This window comes from Manis pentadactyla, chromosome 6 (assembly GCF_030020395.1).
Source record: "Manis pentadactyla isolate mManPen7 chromosome 6, mManPen7.hap1, whole genome shotgun sequence".
Classification (NCBI taxonomy): domain Eukaryota; kingdom Metazoa; phylum Chordata; class Mammalia; order Pholidota; family Manidae; genus Manis; species Manis pentadactyla.
The window spans coordinates 42143779-42161029 of NC_080024.1; the positions used below are offsets into that span (position 1 = coordinate 42143779).

Sequence of the window (17251 nt, forward strand, 5' to 3'; positions counted from 1 at the left end):
AGCTAGGAAACCCAGGAGAAATGGACAACTTCCTAGAAAAATACAACCTTCCAAGACTGACCCATAAAGAAACAGAAAATCTTAACAGACCAATTACCAGCAACGAAATTGAAGCGGTAATCAAAAAACTACCAAAGAACAAAACCCCCGGGCCAGATGGATTTACCTCGGAATTTTATCAGACATACAGGGAAGATATAATACCCATTCTATTAAGAGTTTTCCAAAAAATAGAGGAGGAGAGGATACTCCCAAACTCATTCTATGAAGCTAACATCACCCTAATACCAAAACCAGGCAAAGACCCCACCAAAAAAGAAAACTACAGACCAATATTCCTGATGAACACAGATGCAAAAATACTCAACAAAATATTAGCAAACCGAATTCAAAACTACATCAAAAGGATCATACACCATGACCAAGTGGGATTCATCCCAGGGATGCAAGGATGGTACAACATTCGAAAGTCCATCAACATCATCCACCACATCAACAAAAAGAAAGACAAAAACCACATGATCATCTCCATAGATGCTGAAAAAGCATTTGACAAAGTTCAACATCCATTCATGATAAAAACTCTCAGCAAAATGGGAATAGAGGGCAAGTACCTCAACATAATAAAGGCCATCTATGATAAACCCACAGCCAACATTATAATGAACAGCGAGAAGCTGAAAGCATTTCCTCTGAGTTCGGGAACTAGACAGGGATGCCCACTCTCTCCACTGTTATTTAACATAGTACTGGAGGTCCTAGCCACGGCAATCAGACAAAACAAAGAAATACAAGGAATCCAGATTGGTAAAGAAGAAGTTAAACTGTCACTATTTGCAGATGACATGATACTGTACATAAAAAACCCTAAAGACTCCACCCCAAAACTACTAGAACTGATATCGGAATACAGCAGTTGCAGGATACAAAATCAACACACAGAAATCTGCGGCTTTCCTATACACTAACAATGAACCAACAGAAAGAGAAATCAGGAAAACAACTCCATTCACAATTGCATCAAAAAAAATAAAATACCTAGGAATAAACCTAACCAAAGAAGTGAAAGACTTATACTCTGAAAACTACAAGTCACTCTTAAGAGAAATTAAAGGGGACACTAACAGATGGAAACTCATCCCATGCTTGTGCCTAGGAAGAATTAATATCATCAAAATGGCCATCCTGCCCAAAGCAATATACAGATTTGATGCAATCCCTATGAACCTACCAGCAACATTCTTCAATGAACTGGAACAAATAATTCAAAAATGCATATGGAAACACCAAAGACCCTGAATAGCCAAAGCAATCCTGAGAAAGAAGAATAAAGTAGGGGGGATCTCACTCCCCAACTTCAAGCTCTACTATAAAGCCATAGTAATCAAGACAATTTGGTACTGGCACAAGAGCAGAGCCACAGACCAATGGAACAGACTAGAGAATCCAGACATTAACCCAGACATATATGGTCAATTAATATTTGATAAAGGAGCCATGGACATACAATGGCGAAATGACAGTCTCTTCAACAGGTGGTGCTGGCAAAACTGGACAGCTACATGTAGGAGAATGAAACTGGACCATTGTCTAACCCCATATACAAAAGTAAACTCAAAATGGATCAAAGACCTGAATGTAAGTCATGAAACCATTAAACTCTTGGAAGAAAATATAGGCAAAAACCTCTTAGACATAAACATGAGTGACCTCTTCTTGAACATTATCTCCCCGGGCAAGGAAAACAACAGCAAAAATGAGTAAGTGGGACTATATTAAGCTGAAAAGCTTCTGTACAGCAAAAGACACCATCAATAGAACAAAAAGGAACCCTACAGTATGGGAGAATATATTTGAAAATGACACATCCGATAAAGGCTTGACGTCCAGAATATATAAAGAGCTCACACGCCTCAACAAACAAAAAACAAATAACCCAATTAAAAAATGGGCAGAGGAACTGAACAGACAGTTCTCCAAAAAAGAAATACAGATGGCCAACAGACACATGAAAAGATGCTCCACACTGCTAATTATCAGAGAAGTGCAAATTAAAACTACAATGAGGTATCACCTCACACCAGTAAGGATGGCTGCCATTCAAGAGACAAACAACAGCAAATGTTGGCGAGGCTGTGGAGAAAGGGGAACCCTCCTACACTGCTGGTGGGAATGTAAGTTAGTTCAACCATTGTGGAAAGCAGTATGGAGGTACATTAAAATGCTCAAAACAGACTTACCATTTGACCCAGGAATTGCACTCCTAGGAATTTACCCTAAGAATGCAGCAATCAAGTATGAGAAAGATAAGTGCACCCCTATGTTTATCGCAGCACTATTTACAATAGCCAAGAATTGGAAGCAACCTAAATGTCCATCGATAGATGAATGGATAAAGAAGATGTGGTACATATACACAATGGAATACTACTCAGCCATAAGAAAAGGGCAAATCCTACCATTTGCAGCAACATGGATGGAGCTGGAGGGTATTATGCTCAGTGAAACAAGCCAAGCGGAGAAAGAGAAATACCAAATGATTTCACTTATCTGTGGAATATAAGAACAAAGGAAAAACTGAAGGAACAAAACAGCAGCAGAATCACAGAACTCAAGAATGGACTAACAGGTACCAAAGGGAAAGGGACTGGGGAGGATGGGTGGGTAGGGAGGGATAAGGGGGGGGTGGAGAAAAAGGGGGGTATTAAGATTAGCATGCATGGGGGGGTAGGAGAAAAGGGAGGGCTGTACAACACAGAGAAGGCAAGTAGTGATTCTACATTTTGCTATGCTGATGGACAGTGACTGTAAAGGGGTTTATAGGGGGGACCTGGTAGAGGGGAGAGCCTAGGAAACATAATATTCTTCATGTAAGTGTAGATTAGTGATACCAAAAAAAAAAGAAAAAAAAAAAGGGCAGTTCCTGTGTGGTAACCTCCAATGAGTTCTACACAAGAGTATAAAGGGCATATAAAAGTGTAGGCAAAGGGTCTGTTTGTATTTATACAGAGGATCAAAGCCTAACTTGGCTACCCCAAAATGAACTAAGATACGATATGAAAAAAACTTCCAACATCAGCACTCTCTGGAAGACTCATGCCAGAAGATGATCATCAAAAAACCCCAACAAAGATCCACGCACTGCTACAGTTGTAGATGCACTCATCCCACCAGTTCCTGGACTTGCCATGGGAATGAGGAAGGAGATATCTAAGCTGGCCTGTGCATACAGTAAAACAACAAATTTGACTGGATCTATACTGTTGGAACTCAACCAAGAATTAGGAGAAGTGCAAACTGTAGCGCTCCAAAATCTTACAACTACAGACTATTTACTGTTAAAAGAACATAAGGGATGTGAACATTCCCCAGGAATGGGTTGTTTTAATTTGTCTGATTTCTCTCAGAATGTTCAAGTTCAGTTGGACAATATCCACCATATCATAGATAAGTTTTCACAAATGCCTAAGGTGCCTAACTGGTTTTCTTGGTTTCACTGTAGATGGCTGGTAATTACAGGTATGCTTTGGTTATGTAACTATACTCCTATTATGTTAATGTGTGTGCGCAATTTAAGTAGTAGCTTAAAACCTATACATGCTGAAGTTACTCTACAAGAAGATATGTCAAAGAAATAATCAATCTTCCCATGTTTTCTGCCGCCTGCTGCTTCTATAGCTTTTCTTCTTCCTTCCTAATTACAACCCTTAAATAGAATTCGTGCCTCATATCAAATTTGCCGAGTATCATAATTCTTCCAAGTGGTAAAGATACCTCAAGACAAATGCTGGGCATAGAAGCTACAGGGCATAAATATGCAAAGAAGTAAAAAGCTAACCATTTCAAACAATAAGGCTTCTCTCTCACTTACCAACTTTACATTTCCCTGTATGGCCCCGGAAGATGACTGGTTAGCCAGAGACGGGTAAGATTCCTCAAGGGAGGAACAACCTAAGACAGGCACAGTCGCAGGGGGGTCATCAGGTGAGAAATTGGGGATCAACAGAGGTGAGGCTTAGAACCTCACCCCCCCGTTCTGAGAGAAATCTTCTGCATACGTGGATGTTTTATTGCCCTTGTCTAGCTTGTAGTAACACATAGTCTACAGGCACACACCTGATCATCTACATTTGCTCTCTTACAACACTAAACTATGTTTTCTACCTTTATCTTGTATCTACCTACCACTTCAGCATTTTATTAAAAATAATAATAATAAAGAGAGAAATGTGGTATCCACATATAAATCAAGTATAAAAATCAAATGAGTATTCATATTTGAACTGACTGTTTATAGTTCATAATGCATGAGCAAAACCGAAAGTTTCTGTGATGACTGCCCTTGTACTGTTCACTATGTAACTTATTCACTATGTAAGAATTTGTTCTCCATGTAAGAACTTGTTTGTTATGCCTCAGAAGATTGGAGACTGACAAAAATTAGGCTTGGGGTGGATTAATGATTGTGCATTAAGCATTGACTCCCCTATACAGAATTTTATTGTTGTTAACAACCATTTGATCAATAAATATGAGAGATGCCCTCACAAACAAACAAACAAAAAAAAGTACACACTTCCAATGGTAAAATAAATAAGTAACCGGGATGTAATGTATAGCATAAGGAATATAGTCAAAATATTGTAACAACTTGGTATGGTGATAGCTGGTACCTAGAATTATCATGTATGTAAATGTTGAATCACTGTGTTGTACACCTGAAACTAATGTAATGTAATACTGTGTGTCAACTACCCTTCAATAAAAAATAATTATCTACAAAAAAAAGAAAAAAAAAAGAAAGAAAACATAGGCAGTAAATTCCTGAACATCACCATTTGCAATTCTTTTCTGGATAAGTCTCCCAAGGCAAGGGAAACAAAAGCAAAAATAAACAAGTGAGACTACATCAAACTAAAAAGCTTCTGCATGGCAAAGGAAACCATCAACAAAATGAAAAGGTAAGCTACTGCATGAAAGAATATATTTGCAAATATCTGATTAGAGACTAATATGCAAAATATATAAAGAACTCATATAACTCAACACTAAAAAAACAAATAATCTGAATAAAAAATGGGCAGTGCACCTGTCTATTCAGATAGATATTTTTCCAAAGAAGACAAACAGATGGCCAACAGATATATGAAAAGATGCTCAACATCACTAATCATTGGGGAAATGCAAATCAAAACCACAATGAAATCTCACACCAGAGTGGCTAACATCAACAAGATAAGAAGTAACAAGTGTTGGCAGGATGTAGAGAAAAGGGAACACTTGTGCCTTGCTGGTGGAATTGCAAATTGGTGCAGCCTTTATGGAAAGTAGTATGGAGGTTTCTCAAAAAACTACAAATAGAAATACCATATGACCCAGCAAATTCCACCTGTAGAAAATCAAATCACTAATCTGAAAAGATACATGCACTCCTATGTTTACAGAAGCATTATTTACAATAGCCAAAAGATGAACAATCTCAATGTCCTTTGACAGAAGAATAGACACAAAAGATGCACTACATATACACACAGTGGAATATTACTCAGCCATAAAAAAGAATGAAATCTTGCCATTTGCAACAACATGGCTGGACCTAGCAGGTAGTTATGCTAAGTGAAATAAGTCAGACAGAGAAAGAGAAAATGCCATATGATCTCACTTTTATGTGGAATCCAAAAAACAAATGAACAAAACTAAAATAAACTCTTAAACAGAGAACAGGTTACCATAGGGGAAGGTGAGGAAATAGGTGAATGAGGTGAAGAAAAAAAAGTAAGAATGTTTGATATCTTGATTTGGGCAGTAGTTACATGAGTGTATACACATATCAAAATTCATTAAGCAGTACACTAAGATTTGTGCTTTTATTATATGTACCTCAATAAAAAAAAATTTTTTTTTAATCTAAGTACGGCTTTTTAGTTTACCATTTGAGTTCTCATTTCATTACCAGGCAGATACTTCTACGCCACTGAGAATGTGTTTTGATTGATGCACAATTCCAAGGGCTTAAGACTGAAGCTAGTCATTACTTTTTCAGCACAGCGTAAGAACGCTACAGAGGTGGGAATGATATTTTAAATTTATGTATTTAGCTTCAGTCATATAGGAGCTGTATGAGCTAAGATTTTTACTTCAACTTTTAAGGAAGAAGTAAGAGCAATGTTCTAAGATATGATGATCCAACTACTGAAATCCTACCAGAGCATAAGACAATGAGAAACTACATAAATAGCTCAGATAGTTACATAAATTTTTCCTTAACATACAAATAGGACAATGAATAAAATCAATCCTTTTATTGAACTATATTTATAACATCTACTCTAGGGCCAAGGTATTATGCTAAGCCCTCAAAGAAAATGATGAATCAAGCATAGTCTCTATCCTCATGGAGCTCAAATAAAATCTTAAGAAATTTTTTAAGAATATGAAAACGAAGCTGAAAAGAAACAAAAAACATTGTGATATATCTCTGCTCTCCACTGCTGGCAAAATACTTAGGTGACTTCTGTATGCTTCTCATAAAAATAACATGGTATTATAAAGCAAGGCATCGGAACAAACTGGCAAATGCTCAAGATCCAAACCACTTTTGAAATGGGTTTTTGTAGTTACTAAGGGAACCTATCTTCAAAGATAGCCCTTATGAATATTACCAATATTCCACACTACTTACACTTCAATGTACAGAGAATTCTGACTCATTCATGAACAGACTGAATACAATATTATTCAAGCCTACCCTAAAACACCATGTTGATATAACCTAAAAGTGTCAAAAGAACAATTTTAAATCATCTAGTAAATATTCTTAACTAGTTACAAAAATAATACTGTAAATCTTAGAAAAAGTCACTCAGAAATTGTTGACTAATGTCTGAAGTACACAGAAAAGAAAAAGCTACTTGATCATAAAATTCACAGACCTTAAAGAAAACCTATATACAGTAAAAAATGATACCCTCAATGGCTGCTAATTCATTAGGTAAAAACCTTAGTTAGGAACTTTATAAGGTGTGAGTCATGCTAATACCACCTGAGTCCACTGATAAGTCATTCTGTCACTACAAGTAGAGCAACCAGATACCAAATACTTTCTGAAGTGAATATACAGCTTTACTTGTAAAACATTCTTACCACAAAAATTAATCTGACTCTAATGAGGATTCTACATCTAACTACCAGATTGCAGAAAATGTAAAGAACAGAAATACATGTTTAAAGATATCGTAATAGTCAAACCCAGAATGTGGGAAATTCTGTAGAAAATAAAACTCCCTTTCTTGAAATAAATGGCATTGGGGAGTAATGGAGGATAGGCTATTTTATAAAAGAGACTTAAGATCCATGAATAAAATGCAATGTATGTACTTTTTGGACTCTGATTCAAATAAATCCACTTAAAATTTAATTAAACAGAGGAAAACTGAACATGGACTGTATACCATATGATATTAAAGAATTAGTAATTAATTTTGCTGGATGAAATAACGGTTTGGTAATGTGCAAAATTTTTATCTGTTAGAAAAATATACTGATGTTTTTATGGATGAAATGATAAAATGCCTAGAATTTGTTTTAAAAATGTCAGAAAGGAATAAATGAAGTAGGAATGGCAGTGCTGATAACCATTAAAGCTGGGTAACAGTTAAACAAGAATTCATTATCATATTCTCTCTCTACTGGTACATGTTTGAAAAATTCTATTTAAAAAAATTGAAAAGATTTTTTAAAATTCACATGACCTTATGTTAATTAATACCCATGGGCCTTGATTACTAAAAGGGATCCCCCAATAAGCCAAACAGATAATTTGCACTTTGGCAAGGATTTTTCTCAATATTAATCTTGACGCTCTGATTTGGAATTTAGTATTATGGGAGTGAATACTTTAAACCATCATTCTTGGAGCCAGATTCTCTTGGGATAAACTGTCCATCCAGATTTTAGGCTTAGAGATGCTAGTTTCTATATAAGAGATGCAAAACTCTCATAATCCCACTAAAATTAGTACTAACACCTTGCCCACAATGCCTATCTACCTTTTCTAAGGAGTTTTCTATATATCAAATGGCAGTATTACCAACTAAGTAATATATTAGACCCTAGCTCTAAAAAATACAAATAAAAGGGAGAAGAGGGAACTTAAAGTACAAAAGAGTCAAGTATAAAGTGAAATATATCCTAGAACATGCCAAAAAAAAAATCAGAAGAGAGGGAAAAGAACACAAATTGGGAAACAAACTCCTGAAAGCAAGAAATGCTGGCAAATTATTATTATTTAAACATTCCAAATACAACAAAAGCATGCTATAGATTTTTTTAACAATACCTAGCTTAGTAAGTACTCATTGAAAAAAATATATAAAATCATCACTCTGATAGTATAACTCTAGATGACACTGTGACAAAAATACTACACTATTTTAGAGAACTATTTGCAAACTTTAGTATGGAAGCCAAAAGAAAAACAGGCTTTACTTTATAAAATTCCTACAGAATAGATTTGCTAAATATATTTATTCTTTAAAGTACTAACAGAATTTTAGAATTAAAGGAGTTTTAATTGAATTCCTTCACCCTAAACACACTGAAACTTAGGTAGAAAGACAGGGTGGAAAGAGCTGAACTAGTGCCAGAGGTACAACTTAATAGTATAATATCAGTAACAGAAACATTTTGATGAATTATTTTCAATAAAAACTCTCTTGCAGACAAATATTTTTCAACTAATTAGATTTCATAATAGTTCATGTATTTCATGGCTTAAGATGAGATCTACTAGATACCAGTTGAACTTTAAAAATGAACAATAGTTAGCCTTTTAAATTTACATAAAATATGCCAATTATCTTACCAGCATAGTGCTCTGACAATAGACATGAGTGTAGATTTTTCTATGATTTGCAAGAGGAAATGTGAAATATATCTTATCAGATTCCTAAAAAAAAAAAGAGGGAAAATACAATAAAACCATGAGAGTGGAAAACATCACTCAAATAAATATTCAGATAAAGCAATGAGTAATTATTCTATCATTCTTAGATTTGTTGAGACCTAATATTCCAGGAGTGAGAAGACAACACAGATATAAGATAAAGATCAGGTATAAGCCCTGTAGTCCTGAATTTGTCTTGGAAGAATTGATATGAATGCATGTTTTTTGTTTGGGTTTGGTTTTTGGGCTTATCATCAAGATAAAATACGTTTCTTGGGCCTAGAAAATGCTAACCCACTGGCCATAAACATCTCTAGTGCCCAAATGATGGTTTTTAGATACCACTTCTCAAATAATAGGAAGAGCTAGTTCCTTAGAGGAAAAAGCTGATCAAAGGTCTAGGGTAGGAAAGGTACAAAATTAGCTGAAATATCTTCTCTACTGGATAGAGAGGAAAGTACCAAAGACAACTGAAAGGCGGCCATATCAACAAGATTCAGGAGCCTAACCTGAAACAGCTTCCACTGGTCAAAGATACAACAATTTTAGTATCAAAGATAGAAAAATTTACTATTTTAGTTTAGACAGAAGGTCACTACTGTAGGATGTTTGTGAGCCAACTCACTATTCTGAAAACCAGTAAATACAAGATTCAAAGATACAGCAATTATCTTTTTTCCTTTTATGATTTGTCTCACTTTTGATAGACGAGATTTTCTTCATTGTGTTCCAGTTAATAAATGAAGGAATAATCAAAGTATAGTATCATTTTTGCATCCCCCTACATGAATTAATGACTAGACATTCTTCATCAATAGTTGTTAACATCACAAAAAGACAGTCTAGCAAAAACAAAAACAGAAAACCTGAATCTGATCAAGCACCTAGATGCCAACTACCAAGTCACAGGAAAGGAGTATGTTGAATGACACTACAGGAATGCAATCAGCACAATCAAGGCTGTATGAAACTGTAGAACAAATGAGTTGTTTTCTCAACAGATAAACTACAACAGATAAACTGGAGGAAGTATTAGAGATTAAAAGAGGATAAAAGACATATCAATAAATAACAGTAGGTAGACCCTGTTTGTATCTTGATTTAAATAAATTGAAAAAGAACAAAAAATTTGAGTTATGATAAAACTGAAAAACTGACCATTAAAACAATTAAATTGTTTTAATATGTGAAATAACATGTGGTTATCTTTTTTAAGAGTCTTTAATTTTTAAAGATAAAAACTAAAATATTTTCATAGAAAACGAAAAAATCCATTGGAGGTATACTTACATTGTAAGCCACATAGGTCCATTTGGACACTTTTACTGGAACCCACATAGATGTCCCTAAGGTAAAGGAAATTAATTAGTTTGGCTTGGTTTTTTTGGTTTGTTTTGGTTTTTTTATATATTAAAATAATTTCTTTTATTGAATGCTGGTGAAATATTTCTCAATCATAACAGGTTTTGAAAAACAAGTTTTCTGAGTATTGGCTATTTTAAAATAGACAATCTAGTAAGATGTTTTCTATATACCCATCACCAACTAGCAGTGACAGCAAGTAAAACATTTTAAGTCTACTTGGTGTATTTAACTCTAAGGAATATTTATAAAAGGAAATAAATATTTCATTTTCCAAACTAAATAGAGTATGACAGGTATTACATTTGAAAACAGAACTTCCCAGCTTGATCCAAAAGAAAACTGAAGAATAGCTGATACTGAGAAACTAAACCAAGAATAATTACAGCATTTATTTTATGTGACTGTCAGAAAAATAGAGATATTTAACTCCTTTTTTCTACTTGTCACATTATTTTCAGGACAAAATTTTTATCAGTGTCTTACAAACTGCTTTTCTACTCTTTCCAAGAACCTTGTAAGAAAATCATAGAAAAACTAATAAAATATAATAGGATTATACTGCCTCAGGTATCACAGTTTGGAAGACTTTGTCTGCTAATAACAAATTTAAAAAATAATCAAAACTCTACTTAAAACTAAAACATGTTACTACCACCAACCTGTTAAGTCAGAAATTATTGCTGGATTTTCCTCAAAGTGTTTTGCTGGGTGTCTTATAAAGTGGTGATTCAAAACAGACAATTTCTTCTTGGGATTTTGAGTTATCTAGAAAAGAACAATGATACATTCTGTATCCTTTTATATCTACTGTGATAGTTCAATGAAACTTTGCTTTAAGTAATAATGATAAAAGCCAACAGTTACTTACTTTGGGACAGCCACCACTGTAGGTACTTAGCATGCTATTAACTCATTTAATCATCACAAGAACTCTAGGAAATAACAGCCCTTTTATCTGCATTTTAAATATGAAGAAACTAAAGTACAAAGAAATTAAGGAACATGCCCAAGGTCACACTCCTATTCTAAGTTTAGCCCAGGATTTAAAGCCAGGCAGTTTGGCTCCAAAGCCCATGCTTTTAATCATTATGCAATAGTTCCTCTCAAGTAAGTTAAGAATAAAACGTATATATAAGAGATCCTCTGGTGTAGTGAATCCAATACACTGGTTTGCAAATTCAGACCTCTGCCAATCCCAAAACAAAGAATTCACTGGTCATTTAGAGAAAATATAAATTTGCCAACCGCCTGTCCTTGGAAACTTTCCTTTACTCTGTCCTACTTAACTTTGTGTCAAAATGTATTCTCTTTTTTGAAATAAAAATGAGAGCAGATGATAGAATTTTCCTGTTGTCTATTTTAAAATATCCTAGCACAATAATGTTGAAAACCTTACATCAGTTGCTCCATTAAAAAAAAAATGCACTTGGGTATAAAATCCATTTAGGATCTACCATTATTCAGTTCCCTGGTTTAAGCACTGAGGTTCTGACAGGTAAATGTTGTTTCTTAACAACATAGTGAGATAACAAAGAAATGAGAGTGAGGACCTAGGTCTACTGACTCTTTTAATTTCTTAGTAAGTCACTGAGCATTTCCTTGAATATTTCTAACTTACTGCTTTGCAAGACAGTCCATTCCAATTTTAACAGTTCTTATGAGGGGCATGTTCTGCCTATTTAGGGCAAATATCTGACTCCCTGTTACTTTGATATATTAGGCTGGGGGGCAGCCCTTCAAAAAATTGAGGACTGTTATATTCCTCATCCAACATAAACATTTCTTCTATAGATTAAACAATTTCAAAAACATGTTTTTCACAGAACTGTTTCAGACTTCACCACCCTGACTGACCCTCTGGATAAATTCAAGTTTGTTGGTGTCCCCCTTTAAATATGATATGCAAATTATAATTCTCTAGATATTGTGTAAGTACAGATAGTAGAATTTCATCTTCATTGATGCAAACTCTATACTTGAAACAACTCAGCCTAATATGAAATTAGTTATGATTTTTTTTAAGCAGCTACATCTGTTTGTAATCAATTAGAAGATATAGGTCTTTCTACTACAGTTTCAATTAAGTCAGGACTCTCCCACCCTTACTTATACTAGGAATCCATCCACTCACAAGTTTTCTGCTATGACTTTTATGCTGATAACCATAAAAAATTATTCTCTAATTCTGATTCCTTGGTACCACATGTTTGGGAGTAATTATGCTCAGAGTTAGGGTTTCCATGTATATATATATGTTTGTTTCTCCTCCTGGATTATATGCTTCTTAAAGGCAGGAATCATATCCCAACTTTCATTGTCCAATTTAGTTCATCCATTATACATATAGTGAATTTCTGAAACAGAACTGTTTCATAATATTTTGATTCTTACTAGTATTAGTTAGCAAAAACCTCAATTTTCCCTTAAAATGTGTCTGTAAAATACTTATCATTCAAAACTATAATTTATCAAACATTAGTTTCAGAGTTTTCAGGAGAAAAATCATCTTTCAAGATAAAATCCTCATCTTCAGATTTAATGGAAAACAAGATTTGATTTACTAGAATTAGCACAATTTTTAAAGAATACACCTGTCTGAGACACTCCTGTTCTTAATTGGTTGAAATGGGTTTTTTCCTAAAACTACCAAATATCCTTTCAAATACAAATTGGTCTTACAATTTTAATTAATCTTTTATTGTACCTAGTTGCACTCTCTCAAATAAACCATAATGTTTGTCATAGTTAAGATTCACAATTAAAACAAGATTGAGAAACTGAAAAATGTTTGTATTCCATGACCAATTCACAGTGCTAAGTCTATGAAGCTGATTTACTTTAATAAATACACTAAATTAAATATGGTATCTTGTGGTTTAAAATGTGGTAAAACACAGCAGTTTGGGTTTCTCTTTTTTATTGTTTTGGGGAAAGCCAAGTATCTGTGCTTCTATCTAATAGTTACGTGCTTTCTAAAGGATTAAGGGGGGAAAAAAATGCAGACATTACCCTAAGAGAGAATGCTACAGGAGGAAGGTTCTCAGATACAATGATAAGGAAACCATTACCTAGAGATCTATTGAGCAAGAAGCCACATATACTTGTTTCTCAAATAATCAGAGCTGTCAGGGGAAACAATCCAAAGTACCTAGGCTGCAATACTTTGCCATATTGAAAAAAGTTACATTACACACAGGGAACTTTCTCTCCACAAAGAGAAGCCAGAGCCATAGTTCTCAACACATATTTCTGTGCAACAGTGATGCACTGCAAGATGACCTGAGGTGAAAGGATGCTTAAGATGAAAAATGACAGTGTTCCTAATTCATAAAAAAAAAATTTAAGTTATGAATAGAATTGTCTGAATTTTGCTGAAATCCTTGGTGCCCCTTATTATTTATCTGTTTGCAGACAAGAAAGTGATGAGAGAGTAATATGATGTTCTATAAAAAACACTGTGATTTATAACTGAACAAATTGGAAAATCACTAATTCGGAGCGCTTATATATGAAATCTCATAACAGAAAAGATTCAACTTCTAGAAGTACATAATTCAACTTCTGGTAAGCTTGGGTTATTCAATTAATGTAAATATTTGATCCAATCAGAAAGGTAAAGATAGTGTTTAAAAAAATTTTTTAACAAAAATGTCTAATAAAATAGTTCATTAGGTCTACAATGTATTACTAAGAAAAAATGTTAAATAGCTTTTAAGAAGTATTTCCCTTAAGTTAAAAGAAGTAGAAAGATGTGTAACAAATCTTAAACAGTAAAGAGAAAGAACTGGGGGAAGATTTAAGGTATCCTTTCACTTTTTCATTTTCATGCATTCTATTAATTACTAATAGTAGTCGAAGTATTATCAGATAAAAGGTATTTCCATTTTGAAAGCCATTACAGTTGCTATAAAGTGTAGGCTTCTATTTTCATCAAAGTAAAAACAATGTATTATATCCATCACTAGTGTAACAAAAACTTTTTACTTTACTGAAATAATTTTTAGTTTAAAAACACATACTTGTTTGGTATCAGCATCAATAAGATCAAAGAATGCTCGAATCGTAGTCAATTGCAATTGTTTACACCTAAAATATAAAATAAGTGTTAGAATGAAACTGTTAAACAGTATACTTTTGATATAAACATGCACAATTCTACTATTTAATGGAATATTTGAGCTTCCTTTAATGCTATACACTTTAAAATTTTTTAACAAACCATTATTATCAAGCATGTACCTTAAAGTTGAAACATATAAAAAATAAAGCAGGAGGTGGCTCAAGATGGTGGCATGAGTAGGGTGGTAGAAATCTCCTCCCAAAACCATGTATGTTTTGAAAATACAACAAATACAACTATTTCTAAAAGAGAGACCAGAAGATACAGTAAAACAGCCAGGCTACATCTACATCTGTGAGAACACAGCATATCACGAAAAGGGTAAGATACAAAGCCATGACCTGGCAGGACTCAAGCATTCCCCACACCACAGCTCACCTGCAGGAGGAAAAGAATCAGAGTGGGGAGGGAGTGGAAGCACAGGACTACTAAATAACCATCCTAGTAATCTCCACTGGGAGCACTGACACACAGTGCATGGTGTACTGGATATTAGAGAAACAGAAAAGTAAAATCCGAGATGGAGACTGCAAGCAGGTCCCCACAGCTGACTCTCCTGGCAGAAAAGAAAAGCGGGCGCTTTTTAAAATTCTTAAAGGGACAAGGGCTTAACAGCTAGACAAAATTGTCCCAGCACACTCACCCCAGCAGGCTGGGAATCTTAAGGAACTTAAGGCGCCCTAACTCCCAGGAGGTAACGCAGCTCCGAAGCCCCACACGGCGATAAGCAGCCTGCCATTCATTCCCCCCAGCCGGTGCTGCACGCAAACTGGCTAACCCGTCACAGTTGTGGAGCAGCCAGAGAATAGCCCCACCCAGAGCAACAACACAGAGTCTTCTCCCAGCGCGGAGGTAACAGGGACAGATTCAGAGGCGGCCACCAGCGCACAGCTGCCCAGCACAGACAGAAAAAGCCAGAACAAGGTCCGGAAGGCACAAAAGGGAGCCGTTCTTGCAAGAGAACACACTTGGCAAGTCTGCGATCCCCCACAGTGCCCTAGGCTATCCTGAGGGCTGCCCCGCCCACGTCGGCTCAAGGGATTAAACCAGAGGCTACCCCCTGCACCCAGTTGACCAGCACAGGCAGAGGAAGCCAGAGAAAAGTCCAGAAGGCACAAAGGGGCACTGTTCTCGCAGGAGATAGAAGGCACAAAGGGGCGCTGTTCTCGCAGGAGAACACAACTGGTACATCTGAGACCCCCTGCAGTGCCCTAAGCTATCCCGAAGGAGGGCCCTGCCCCTGGCAGCTCAGGAGATTATCCCAGAGACTGCTCCCTATGTGTAGGTAACAGACACAGACAGTGGAGAAGGGCAAGGCAACCAGCAAGCAGGAAGGGACTTTGTTCTCCCAGCTGACACATGCACCACCTGCCAGAGACCACTGCTATCACCATGAAAAGGCAGAAGAATCTAGTCCAGTCAAAATCACTCAGACAACCCCAGAGAGAGGGCCTGGTGAGATAGATATAATCAATCTTCCTGAAAAAGAATTCAAAATAAAAGTCATAACCATGCTGATGGACCTACCTGCAGAGAAATATACAAGAGCTAAGGGATGAACTCCAGAGGGAGATAACAGAAATGAAATAATCAATAGAAGGACTTAACAGCAGATGGGACGAGGTGCAAGAGACTGTTAATGGAATAGAGGTCAGAGAACAGGAATACAGAGAAGGTGAGGCACATAGAGATAAAAGGATCTCTAGGAATGAAAGAATATTAAGAGAACTGTGTGACCAATCCAAACGGAACAATATTCTCATTATAGGGGTACAAGAAGAAGAGAGAGAAAAAGGGATGGAAAGTGTCTTGGAAGAAATAATTGCTGAAAACTTCCCCAAGATGGGGAAAGAAATAGTCTCTCAGACCGTGGAAGTCCACAGATCTCAAAAACAAGGGAACCAAGGAGGAAAACACCAAGACATATGACAATTAAAAAGGCAAAGATCAAAGACAAAGACAGAGTATTAAAGGCAGCCAGAGAGAGAAAAAAGATCATCTACAAAGGAAAACCCATCAGGCTATTATCAGACTGCTCAACAGAAACCTTACAAGCCAGAAGAGAATGGCATGATATATTTAATGCAATGAAACAGAAGGGCCTTGAACAAAAATACGGTATCCAGCAAGACTATCATTTAAATTTGAAGGAGGGATTAAACAATTCCCAGACAAGCAAATGTTGAGGGAATTTGCCTCCCACAAACCACCTCTACAGGATATTTTAGAGGGACTGCTCTAGATGGAAGCACTCCTAAGGCTAAACAGATGTCACCAGAGCAAATAAAATCACAGGAAAGAAAGCAGACCAACCAAATACTAACTAAAGGCAAAAAATAAAATCAACTATTCACAAAAGCAGTCAAAGGAAACACAAAAGAGTACAGAATAAAACACCCAACATATGAAGAATGGAGGAGGAAGAATGAGAAGGGAGAGAAATAAAGAATCATCAGACTGTGTTTATAATAGCATAATAAGAGAGTGAAGTTACACAGTTAGATAGTAAAGAAGCTATCCTTGAATCTTTGGTAACCACAAATCTAAAGCCTGCAATGGCAATAAGTACATACCTATTGATAATCACCCTAAATGTAAATGGACTGAATGAACCAATCAAAAGATACAGAGTAATAGAGTGAACAAAAAAGTAAGACCCATCTATATGCTGCTACAAGAGACTCACCACAAACCTAAAGACATACACAGACTAAAAGTGAAGGGATGGAAAAAGATATTTCATGCAAACAATAGGGAGAAAAAAGCAGGTGTTGCAGTACTTGTATCAGATAAAACAGACTTCAAAACAAAGAAAGTAACAA

At 35.6% G+C, this 17251-nt stretch overlaps 1 protein-coding gene across 2 annotated transcripts in view; it reads right to left on the bottom strand.

The window, feature by feature from the left end:
• Nucleotides 1-17251, bottom strand: part of PGAP1 (post-GPI attachment to proteins inositol deacylase 1) — a 94815-nt gene that overhangs the window by 44331 nt on the left and 33233 nt on the right. For both annotated transcript variants that reach the window (XM_057503757.1, XM_057503756.1), the window contains exons 7-10: nucleotides 14329-14395; nucleotides 10969-11074; nucleotides 10235-10290; nucleotides 8864-8947 (exon numbers count right to left, since the gene is read on the bottom strand). In XM_057503757.1, the coding sequence (XP_057359740.1) occupies nucleotides 8864-8947; nucleotides 10235-10290; nucleotides 10969-11074; nucleotides 14329-14395 (313 nt within the window). The remainder of the gene's footprint in view (nucleotides 1-8863; nucleotides 8948-10234; nucleotides 10291-10968; nucleotides 11075-14328; nucleotides 14396-17251) is intronic.